Source organism: Gavia stellata, chromosome 2, assembly GCF_030936135.1.
Source record: "Gavia stellata isolate bGavSte3 chromosome 2, bGavSte3.hap2, whole genome shotgun sequence".
In the NCBI taxonomy this organism is placed as follows: Eukaryota; Metazoa; Chordata; class Aves; order Gaviiformes; family Gaviidae; genus Gavia; species Gavia stellata.
In genome coordinates this window covers 110,579,106-110,591,824 of record NC_082595.1, presented here as the reverse complement: position 1 = coordinate 110,591,824, position 12,719 = coordinate 110,579,106, and the positions used below count along the sequence as shown (strand labels likewise).

The 12,719-nt window shown below is 42.4% G+C and overlaps 1 protein-coding gene and 1 non-coding gene across 2 annotated transcripts in view; one reads left to right on the top strand and one right to left on the bottom strand.

Annotated features, from left to right (window-relative positions):
- Positions 1 to 12,719, top strand: part of MSRA (methionine sulfoxide reductase A) — a 295,481-nt gene that overhangs the window by 137,026 nt on the left and 145,736 nt on the right. The window contains exon 3 of the mRNA XM_059835372.1: positions 3,527 to 3,646. Within this exon, the coding sequence (XP_059691355.1) occupies positions 3,527 to 3,646 (120 nt within the window). The remainder of the gene's footprint in view (positions 1 to 3,526; positions 3,647 to 12,719) is intronic.
- On the bottom strand, positions 10,316 to 10,389 carry TRNAK-CUU (transfer RNA lysine (anticodon CUU)). The gene has a single exon. It is a non-coding gene; the product is annotated as a tRNA-Lys (tRNA).

The window sequence follows — 12,719 nt, the reverse complement described above, 5'->3', positions numbered from 1 at the left end:
AATCAGATGCACTTTTCAAATAGATTCTTCATCACAGTCTAATTCTGTAGTGCCTCCAAAATGTCCTCATGGATAAAGCAGTATGAATCATGGAATCATAGAATCATAGAATTGTTTAGGTTGGAAAAGATCTTTAATATCATCAAGCCCAACCGTTAACCTAGCACTGCCAAATCCACCACTAAACCATGTCCCCAAGTGCCTCATCCACACGTCTTTTAAATGCTTCCAGGGATGGTGACTCCACCACCTCCCTGGGCAGCCTGTGCCAATGTCTGACAACCCTTTCAGGGAAGAAGTTTTTCCTAATATCCAGCCTGAACCTCCCCTGGCACAACTTGAGGCCATTTCCTCTTGTCCTGTCACTCGTCACTTGGGAGAAGAGACCAACACCCACCTCACCACAACCCCCTTTCAGGTAGTTGTAGAGAGCGATGAGGTCTCCCCTCAGCCTCCTCTTCTCCAGACTGAACAACCCCAGTTTCCTCAGCTGCTCCTCATCAGACTTGTGCTCCAGACCCCTCACCAGCTCCGTCGCTCTTCTCTGGACATGCTCCAGCACCTCAATGTCCTTCTTGGAGTGAGGGGCCCAAACCTGAACACAGGATTCGAGGTGCAGCCTCACCAGCGCCGAGTACAGGGGCACGATCCCCTCCCTGCTCCTGCTGGCCACACCATTTCTGATCCAGGCCAGGATGCCGTTGGCCTTCTTGGCCACCTGGGCACACTGCTGGCTCATCTTCAGCCGACTGTCGACCAACACCCCCAGGTCCTTTTCTGCGGGGCAGCTTTCCAGCCACTCGTCCCCAAACCTGTAGCGTTGCATGGGGTTGTTGTGACCCAAGTGCAGGACCCGGCACTTGGCCTTGTTGAACCTTATACAATTGGCCTGGGCCCATCGATCCAGCCTGTCCAGATCCCTCTGCAGAGCCTTCCTACCCTTGAGCAGATCAACACTCCCTCCCAACTTGGTGTCATCTGCAAACTTGCTGAGGGTGCACTCGATCCCTTCATCCAGATCATTGATAAAGATATTAAACAAGACTGGCCCAGTACCGAGCCCTGGGGAACACCACTTGTGACCGGACACCAACTGGATTTAACTCCATTCACCACAACCCTTTGGGCCCGGCCATCCAGCCAGTTTGTTACCCAGTGAAGAGTGCACCCATCCAAGCCATGAGCAGCCAGTTTCTCCAGGAGAATGCTGTGGGAAACAGTGTCAAAGGCTTTACTAAAGGCTAGGTAGACACAATCCACATCCCTGAAGAAGTAGTCAAGATTTAGCTACATCTCTAAGGCTGGGAATGAGGAGTAAAGAACTACCAACAAGAATGATGAATCTCAAGGGTTTTATTTTAACAGAAATTCGCCCTCCTCCCCCAAGCTGTATATGCTTGTGTTTGCTTCTGAACTTTTTTATCATATGTCCACCCAGTGTAAAAGAATCAAGAATTTTCATACCCTCCGTTTAAAGTATTGTTTAATAAGTATTGCCTACATGCTTCACATCACTCATATGTACTGTGACAGGAATTTTGGCAGGATGCATGTGGTATTTTTACAAGGAACTTGCAGACATACCTGTGTTCAAACACAGTTTTACATATACGTTTGCAGAAACATGGATAAAAATGTACTTCTAAGCATTTATTTGGTTAAAGACTCAAAGGCTGTGTCTCAACTATTTGTTTAAAGGCTGTCTTCGCAATGGACCACAGAGCACTTCCCAGCTCACTGCTCTAGGCTCCTTCTCATCTGTGACCCGACGGTTGGGATGAGACGTGGGCATGTCCCCCTTATACGTGCTCTGACTTCTGTGGGAAGGAACCCTGAGTGTCGGGGATTGCTGATGTTCTCTAGTTGCGCTCTTGATTTGGGCAATGACAGGATCACAGCTGCCATTTGTATCGTGCAACGCAGGCAGAGTGACGTGTAAAAACTGTCTCACCCTATATCAATTGACAAGACCTAGGGGCATAATTACTGGAGAACTTGCCAGAATTAACAGATAAAACAGTGACATAGGTACAGAAATTCGCTCTAGTTTAAATCACTATTAGATTGGTGATATGTGAGTGCCTGAAAAATTTCTCTTAAATGAGAATTCTAGATCGTTCTTCCTGCAAAACCGACAGGGAATTTCAAGAGAGGTCCTACAGCGGTTTGCCACCAGCCTAATTTAGTTGAGGAACCCCAGTCTAATAGCCATAGCTATCTCTGTAGTCAAGGGAGAATGACTGTAATTTGATCAGCAATTTTTATCTTCTGTGGGCTGAATTGTCCTCAGGAGATGCCTGCCTCTTTTCACTGTTTCCAGGAGCAGGCTAGGCTCCTAATATATGTGGCTTGCTTGAGCACCTGAATTAGAAGGAGAAATCTGGGTCATTACTTCTGTGGTTTTGGTGCATTACAACTGCAGAGACAGGAGATGGTCAAAATAAGTTACTTTAATTTGAAGCTAATCTCTGAAGTTTCAAAGAAAGAATATGCCTTTGTGAGCTGTCATAGTTGATGGAAGGGACCAGTTTGTTCTTCTGGTTGTACTTTGAAGGAACATTTCTGTAATTTTTAAACTCATCTTATCTGCAGTGTTATCGATAGAAAACCCATCATGGATCATTGATTTCCAAGTGTTATTAATATTTAGCTTATTTTTTACTGCCTTTTATTTCAAATGTTTTAGTAAGGGAATAGTAAAAGGAAGTGTGTTATCACTGAAAGAGAAAATACATTGCCCTTAATCAGGGGTAAGCTAAACAATGCTAGTGTACGTGACATGTTTCAGTTTTAGAAGTCCTCCAAATTGTAGCTAACATCTCTTAACTATTTAAGCCATCGGAGAATTGTGAATGTTATTCTTGTTTATTCCTTCCCTCTGAGTTTCATACAATGTGCTTGATTCCTATTACCAGGAGAGTTTTTCTAATTTATACCTGTTGACAGTCTGCTGTCCTTTGATAATTGGCCACATGAGTGAATGACTATCAAACTTTTGTCTGAACATCAAATATCTCCATGCATAAATTGTTAAACCAAAGCATTTTTCCTCCTGTATAGCATATAATTTAATCCATTATTACTGCCACCTTTAAAGACTGTATATGCCTGAAAGCAGAAAATTAAATAACTGTTTGTCATTAATACAAATTATTGAGTTTTGACATCTTGCTAATCAACTAAAGTAAAAATGGTGCTGTACAAATAGCGCAATTGCTTTTTAAGTAACTTTTTTTTAATGTGCATGAGAATTCTCTTTGTTTGGGCCTTTGAACCCTTATAGGATTTGTCCTCTGTGCTATGTTAATATTCAGCAGCATAAATAAAGCTTTATTTGAGTTGGGCTCTGATGCAGAATGGATTTCTCAGTATAGTTACTCTATGCATAATCTTGGGAAACATTTGACCATCATGTGCTGGCTTTAGATGTTACTTCCGCTATGGACTGTACCAATTAATGTGCGAGTGAGTGATTTAGTATTGAGCAGATTTTGACATAACGTTGTGTACTTTATGCAATATTCAGGTATGGGCTGTTTCTGGGGAGCCGAGAGGAAGTTTTGGACACAGAAGGGAGTCTACTCCACTCAAGTGGGTTACGCAGGAGGGTATACTCCAAATCCTACCTACAAAGAGGTCTGTTCAGGTAGGTCTTTCTCTTCGGTTTTTAAGGATCGTGAGTAGAATCCTGTCAGCTTACGAGTGACAATGAAGAGTAAAATGAGTGACTGCAGTGACTAAAGAGATTGGGTATTTAGTCAACCCTGGTACCGGCCTTGCATCCTAAACTGTAATGAAATCTGTGGTATGTCCATCCCATTGTCATCTCCTAATAATTAATGAGTTAATGTATGTACAAATATTCTGAGGAAAAAGAAAAAATAATTTCTTCAGGAAATGAATTCTGTTTCAAATTATGCAAATGTGTTCCTTAGAAAAAGCATGAGTTTTGATTTGACTTTTGTCTGTATCTGAGTATGAACAAAATTCAGAAAGCACACATTCTTTCTTTTTCTTTCCATATAACCAAGAGGTTGTATGGAGAAGTCTAAATTTCTCATTTGCATTATTAGTAATAATTTGTTTTAAATTTTTATACAGTTCAGTGCACAGCATCCTATCATTTCCATGCCAAACCCTTGCATTTATTTTTCATTGCACTCTCGTACTAATCCTTCTAGAGTACTAATAACCCAATACAGTTTCTTTCTGTCATCTAAAACATAGAACCACTGGCAGCCAACTGACTAATGTTGCTGTTAAAGCAAATTCTTGCTTTCTTATACTCACTGGTGGAGAACAGCCTGGAGGTTTTCTTTTGGTTTATTTTCTTGTTAACACTTTTTATGCCAAATGCTGAAGTTGATATCCTCTTCTCACTGACAATCTGTCACATAGGCTTGATAGAAAGAGTGTAAAAAGTTTGGTGGCACAAACGAATAATGGACACTTTAGCAACTGTGCAGAAGTGCTGCAAGGCACCCCAAAAAGAAGAAACTTTCTGGAAATAGTAAAAAATATGAAAAGAGATGTTTTAAGGTGGCATTTTATAGACAATGCTGAACTCATAAGAAATTGCCTTATAAATGCTAAAGAAAACATACAGATTAGGGAGAATTTCTGGTGGGAACTTACAGCAGTATGCATGCTCCTGAGTGCAAATGTTTGGTGTCTAGAAATTTAAAAATATCTAGAACAAAAAAACCCCTACACCCTGTCTTTAGTGTTAACTGATGCATAGATACCCAGAACTCCTGCAAAACGTAGCAATGAGAAGCTTCATCTATGGAAGGATCAGCAATGCCTGTCTTCTTATTTATCCAAATGATCCATTACTTCCTAATACTTCTGCACTCTTGTATTTTGTACTTTCATCATTTACCTGCACTATCTATAATTTTTATAAGCATATATGGTCCAAGACCTATATGATAATGAATGTCCACTCTATTTAATGGCTTGGGCATTAAATAATTAGATTATTTATATGCAATAGGGATGTGCAGCACAACTTCTCTTTCCCAATGCACTCATGGTTCCAGTACACCGAGGGTAGTTATGATGAACTGTTGAGTGTTTCTCCAAAGATACTGAGGGCTGGCTGTTGGTCAAGACGAGATATGAACACAGGACAAGACGGAGTAGCCAGGGAAGTAGAAAAAAGATACCATCTCTTTTAATTCTGTGTGGTATAGGCTGGTTTTGTATTACAGAGTAGCTCCACGGTATTGTGAGCTTCGCGTTTGAATGAGATACTTTGAAAGCTTTTTGTAGCTACTTTATGTGTTGTATTTTATCAATAGTGAACAAAAACAAAAATGGTAATTAAATAAGAAGAATCCTGGAATAAAGAAATGGGAAAAATCTTTGAAGTCTATTTTCTGATAGTTTTTTAGTTAGATAGATTTGTAGTGCAGAAACACAGCGGAAGTTATTTTTCTAGTGCTTGTTTTTATACATATTTGCATTATGAATGTTTGTATGCCTCCAGATGCTGGACACTGCAGGATTTTTTGCTCAGAGATACCCAGAAGCATAAGCACATATTTCATAGATTTGTCTGTGTGAACATAAATGGAATCTGTATGTGCTACACGTTTCTGTTCCTAGTTGTGCAGCTGAGCTGAATTGGAGAATTTACTGATTTCTGCACACTATTTTTTTCCTACTTAGCTTCCTCTAGCTCTGTTTTATTCTTATTTTATTCTGATTTTTTTTTGGCAGGTTCTTTTTCATCTTTGAACATACTTTTTGGAAGTCTCTTTAAAGAGAGCTCTCAGAAGCTCCCCTAAGATATTGCCATCTGGCTGTTTCTAGTTGCCATAGTTTTCACGGGGAAGAACAGTTCTTAAGAAATAGTAGACTTCAGTTATGCACTGTGTGATTGCCACTTTCTTATTCATCTGTTCTGGCAAGAGCATATCTATGGTAAACACTTAACAGTCATGTCCTCTAAATCCAGCTCTAGAAAGGACATCAGGGCTGTCTAAACTATCCACTTGGCAAGCCTTTGAGTTTTGCTTTCAGCCCATGCAGTCCTGAGAATCTGAGCAGGAAAGTTATTTTAGTCCAACACCTTTCTGGCACTCTACTCTGAAGAAAAAGAGCAACAATTCTTTGGATGAAACATTTAGCACTTCTAAAAGCACGTTGTCAGCTAGACCTCAAGCAAAATGGTGTGGATTTATTCTTTTCCCCATGCTAAGGTCACTGAAAACATATCAACCAATGGTGCTTTTTTTTTGATTCAGTTGCCTAAATGTAGCATTTCATTTGAGATGTCTGAGAATATCCCACATGCCATGCTATAGTCACATCTGACAGCTTTTCATAGATGCCCCTGCTGCCTTTGGACATCTCAAAAGTAACTGGATGCCTATATGTGAACAACTAATTCAAATCCAAGGTATCTATATGTACATTCACTATCCATACTTCTATCTGGAGCTAAGGTTGTGGGCCGTGCCTTGTTGATTTATGCGCATATGCGCTGCTACGCCATGTGGAGGCAGGGGAGTGTGTGCCTGCTGAGGCATAAGATTTTCCAATCTCTTGTTCTTGGATGTTCTTGGATGCATGAGCAGTTTTGATCATGTATCTATCAGATCCATGCATGTTACATTTCACAGAATCATAGAATGGTTTGGGTTGGAAGGGACCTTTAAAGATCATCTAGTTCCAACTCCCCTGCTGTGGTCAAGGACACCTTCCACTAGACCAGGTTGCTCAAAGCCCTGTCCAACCCGACCTTGAACACTTCCAGTGATGGGACATCCACAACTTTTCTGGGCAGCCTGTTCCAGTGCCTCACCACCCTCATTGTAAAAAATGTCTTCCTTACATCTAATCTAAATCTACCCTCTTTCTTTCAGTTTAAAACCATTACCCCTTGTCCTGTCACTACAGACCTTGGTAAAAAGTCTTTCTCCATCTTTCTAATAAGCCACTTTATATATTGAAAGGTTGCAATAAGGTCTCCCTGGAGCCTCCTTCTCTCCAGGCTGAACAACTCTCTCAGCCTTTCTTCACAGCAGAGGTGTTCCAGCCCTCTGACCATTTTCGTGGCCCTCCTCTGGACATGCTCTAACAGGCCTGTCTCTTTCTTGTCCTGGGGACCCCAGAACTGGATGTCGTACTCCAGGAGGGGTCTCAAAAGAGTGAAGAAGAGGGGGGGGAATCATCTCCCTTGACCTGCTGGCCACACTTCTTTTTATGCAGCCGAGGATACAACTGGCTGTCTATCTGGACTGCAAGCATACATTGCTCGCTTGTACCTAAATTTTCATCCACCGGTATCCCCAAGTGCTTCTCTGCAGGGCTGCTCTCAATCCATTCATCACTCAGCCTGTCCTGATACTGGTGATTGCCCTGACCCAGGTGCAGGACCTTGCACTTGGCCTTGGTGGACTTCACGAGGTTCACATTGGCCCACTTCTCGAGCCTGTCAAGGTGCCTCTGGATGGCACCCCTTCCCTCAAGCATGCCAACTGCACACTCAACTTGTATTACCTGCAAACTTTCTAAGAGTGCACTCAGTCCCGCTGTCTATGTCATTAATAAAGATATTGAACAGTACTTAGCCTGATACAGACTGTCGTGTTAAAGGGCAAGGCAATTTGGCAGAAAATAAACCCCCTTGCGTTCCAGCTTGTCCTCAGATGTCAGAGGGACTGGGAGCGGCTAGGCTTAGATGCTGAGTGATGCCCAATTTTTCTGTGTTACAAGTCCGGTCGCATTCAATGTATTGAACTCTCACGATTATGGATACACTCGTAACACCGTAGTTGGCAGGATGTTACAAGTCCGGTCGCGTTCAATGTATTGAACTCTCACGATTACGGATACACTCGTAACACCGTACACTTTCAGTCTAGTCACGTTCCATGAACTTAGCACGGCCACACTTAAGGGATTTGGTGGCGTTCAATGAGAACTCTCATGGCTGGATTAGTGAATAGTGCAGTTTATTGAAGCAACAGATACACAAGTTCTTTTGGATTGCCAGTGATAAAATTACTGCTTCCAAAGCATGTGCAAATACAAAGAATATGAGTAATATAGCCTGGCTACAAATGCGCTAAGTTATAAAGCAACTCTATAGAGATTTCTAAGTTTCCTGGGGAAGCACTCGGTATCTTACCCAAGTGTTCGAATCTTACCCAAAGGCGTCCCTGTGGGGGGGTAGAGAGGTTCAGCCCGTCGACTGATCCCAGGTGTCAGAGGTGGTCTGCGATGGTATCTTCCCTGGCATCCTTCCTCTCTTAAGCCATTTTTATATTATTTTTCCTTACAGGTGGAGCTTGAGTGACTCTAGTCATACATACCTCTATTATAATTGGTGTAAAAGTTTCTCATTTTACTTTTAAAGGTATAGACTAAGAAAAATCCAGAGCGCAAGCTCAGTGAGGGGTGGTTGCACCTTGGAGGTGGGTAGCTTTGGGATGGAGGTGTGTTTTCTGGTATTATAATGAGATTATAATGAGCAAAGTCCATCCAAAGGATAGTATTTTGTCAAAAAATGACAGACTGTTGGCTCAGGGTGGTAAATATGCAGTTCAGGGTAGTAAATATGCAGCCTGTCAGTTCCATAGTACCTTCCAGTTCCCGTCTTATCACAGAGCCTGGCCACGGTGTCTTCACTCCGCTCTGCCCTCCGTGTAGTTTCTCTTAGAGTCAACCCACCAAGCTCCCCTGATGTTGCCAACATCTAAGGTTGCCTAGGGAACTTCTGTGGGATGGATTCCTTGCATATTCGCCACACTCCACCCTGAAGATTTCTTCAATGCTGCACCTTTAATATAAATTTAATTCCTAAATTATCTCCAGCAATTATTCCACACAGACCCCTGAGGGACACCACTTGTTACTGATCTCCCTTTGGTCATTGAGCTGTTGACTGCAACTCTTCGGATGCAGCCATCCAGCCAATTCCTTATCCACTGAATAGTCCATCCATCAAACCAACATCTCTCCAATTTAGAGACAATGATGTTGTGTGGGACTGTGTCAAAGGCTTTACAGAAGTCAAGATGGGTGACATCTCTTGCTCTTCCCTTATCGACCCCCGCAGTCACTCCGTGGTAGAAGGCCACCAGATTAGTCAGGCAACTAATCAGTCAGGCTTTCTGCTTGGAAAGCTGATCTTTCTTACACTGCGAGAAATAAAGTTCCTGCTTGCTGATGTACTAGCAGCAAAAAGGGACAGGAATATGTTCCATGTACACTGGCTCATAGAGCCCACAAAGGTTTTTGTCTTCTTGTGTATTTAGGATGTTCTGTAATGATCTTAAATAATATCTTGCTTGGAGACCTCTGAGGACAGCACTGCCTTAAATATGATTGATCTTAAAGTCTATAGTAAAATGGCACTATCATCTGTATTTAAATACCTGTAAATTGAGGAATTACTGACGTGGAGGCTTGGAGCATATTGACTGCAATTTGATATTCTGCTTCACTCTTTATAATGAATCTGTTAATCTTAAGTATCTTCTATAGAAAACAAGAAAATGCTTAGGGTTTCCTTCTTTTCTTTATGCTTTTTGTTTATTTTCTAGAAAGAAAGTGTTGTCTTGTTTTAAGTGAATACAGGTCTGTTTTCCACATCAGTGGTGTTCCAGTCTTCTGCCATGATCTTCATTTGAAGGACCTCACTGGGAAGCAAAAGTGATTTGCAGACCTAGTGTGCTGGTTTTGGCTGGGATGGGGTTAACTTTCTTCATAGCAGCTAGTATGGGGCTGTGTTTTGGATTGTATGGGGCTGTGTTTTGGATTTGGGCTGGAAACAATGTTGATAAAGCAGGAATGTTTTAGTTACTGCTGAGCAGGGCTCACACAGCACCAAGGCCTTTTCTGCTCCTCACCCCACCCCACCAGCGAGTGGGCTGGGGGTGGACGGGAAGTTGGGAGGGAACACAGCCGGGACAGCTGACCCCAACTGACCAAAGGGATATTCCATACCATATGACATCATGCTCAGTATATAAAGCCGGGGGAGGAAGAAGGAAGGTGGGGACATTCGGAGTAATGGCGTTTGTCTTCCCGAGCAACCGCTACGCGTGATAGAGCCCTGCTTCCCTGCAGATAGCTGAACACCTGCCTGCCGACGGGAAGTGGTGAATTAATTCCTTCTTTCGCTTTGCTTCTCCGCGCAGTGTTCTTTTGCTCTACCTATTAAACTGTTTTTATCTCAGCCCACGAGTTTTCTCACTTTTACTCTTCTGGTTCTCTCCCCCACCCCACCTGGGGGGAGTGAGTGAGCGGCTGTGTGGTGCTTAGTTGCCAGCTGGGCTTAAACCACGACAGTCCTTTTTGGCGCCCAACGTGGGGCACAAACCCACGACCCTGGGATTAAGAGTCCCATGCTCTACCGACTGAGCTAGCTGTGGTGCCCAATAACTCCATGCAATACAACACCTCTTCTCTCCTGAGTGACCACCATAACAGATGGAGCCCAAAGTTATGGACTACATGAACTCAATGGACATTTATGGACATTTTACAAATATTTCACCGGGGTGGTCCATAGACTAAGGGAAGGATATCTGTGTACTATATCAAAGGATGGGAAGGGCGATGATAGGGAATGAGAACGTTTTGGATGGTGTGAGACCTGAGCATGATGTAAATGGTATGGAATAAGGGGTGGAGAATGTGCTGGTTTTGGCTGGGATGGGGTTAACTTTCTTCATAGCAGCTAGTATGGGGCTGTGTTTTGGATTGTATGGGGCTGTGTTTTGGATTTGGGCTGGAAACAATGTTGATAAAGCAGGAATGTTTTAGTTACTGCTGAGCAGGGCTCACACAGCACCAAGGCCTTTTCTGCTCCTCACCCCACCCCACCAGCGAGTGGGCTGGGGGTGGACGGGAAGTTGGGAGGGAACACAGCCGGGACAGCTGACCCCAACTGACCAAAGGGATATTCCATACCATATGACATCATGCTCAGTATATAAAGCCGGGGGAGGAAGAAGGAAGGTGGGGACATTCGGAGTAATGGCGTTTGTCTTCCCGAGCAACCGCTACGCGTGATAGAGCCCTGCTTCCCTGCAGATAGCTGAACACCTGCCTGCCGACGGGAAGTGGTGAATTAATTCCTTCTTTCGCTTTGCTTCTCCGCGCAGTGTTCTTTTGCTCTACCTATTAAACTGTTTTTATCTCAGCCCACGAGTTTTCTCACTTTTACTCTTCTGGTTCTCTCCCCCACCCCACCTGGGGGGAGTGAGTGAGCGGCTGTGTGGTGCTTAGTTGCCAGCTGGGCTTAAACCGCGACACCTAGTATTAAGCTATGTGGGGGGGACACCATTTCTCTTACAGCAGCCAGGCGATGGCTGTACTGTTACAACACTGTGTTGGTACCCCATGAGAACTTAAGCCTCTAAGGGCAAACCCGCAACCTCATAAGCCTTGAAGAGCAGCATGATTCACCTCTCCATTGGGAGGGAGGAAAATCATGATTCTGCTTGAAAGGGTCAGACTCGTGTTGTCCCGTTCAGATGCCGGACAGTTCATTTGAAGGTTCTCCTATCGTTTGATGTGGTATTGCCTTCCTAAGTTGATGTTTAAGAGGTAATTGAGTTATTGAAGCTTATGAATACAGTGCTGGAAATTATTTTTTCATTTTGTGGTGACAACCATACAGATGAAAATCTGAAAAAGCATTCTGGAGTGTGTGAAGGATTTTGAGCTATTTTCGGTGCATTAGCCTAATACATAAATACACCATTTCTGGCCAGCATTAGACAACCCAGGATGTTCATTCAGTATGAAACATCTTTTCATATTTTGCTTACAGATGTTCAGAACAATTCTGTTTATCTGTATATTCATAAGCTTTTTGAAATCTGCATAGCTCAAGTGGCACTGAAATCAGAAGGGAAAAACTCTGCTGTTGTTATTCATAAACTGGTTATGTACAATTACCATATAAAATATGCAGCTAACGATGATTTTCTTAAAAACAGGGCAGTTTATAGGCTTATGGTTCAAGCTGTTAACATCTAAGCAGGTAATTTTATTTTGTTTTGGGTTTTTTTCTTTGTTTATCTTCAATGACTATAATGTAAGAAAAATAGATGAATATGCCTGTTTATTATCCAATATTAGTTAGAAGGCTTAGTGAACTTAACAGTATATTTAGTTAGTTAAACCAATTTATAATCTAGTCAATTCTCAGTACCTTTCTGAAGTGTATTCTCATGTACACAAGTCACATTTCTTAATAGTTAACAATGCAATATAAAAGTATGCCTCATGGACTTAGTTTCTGTGTTGAGTTACATAAAATACTTGATTGTGAAGTTGTTTCACATTTCCTACGCAGCAAACCAACGTTTTTCTGAGGGGTAGTATTGCCTCTTGCATACCAATTACTCTTTCGACTGATTCTTATATGTAGGAGTTCCAGTTGTTCTTAAAATGTCTAGGCTTCCAAAGGTAATCTGGAAGACTTCTAAATAGCTGATGGAAGAGAGTGGAGAAAGGCAAAATTGATTTCTTGCTCTGTTACCTCCTATCCCTTTGGTCAGTTGGCAATTTACAAAGTTAATTCCATCTCTACTTCATCTTAGTTATACTCGAAAGAGAGGGCAAGACAACCAGTAAAGTCCACAACAGGTTGATGATTAGCATGTTTTTGCTTTAAGAATGGAAACGCGTGCAGAGGGTTTAGCTCTGTGACCTGGGGCTTATTTGACATACTTGTGCATAAACAGCATGAT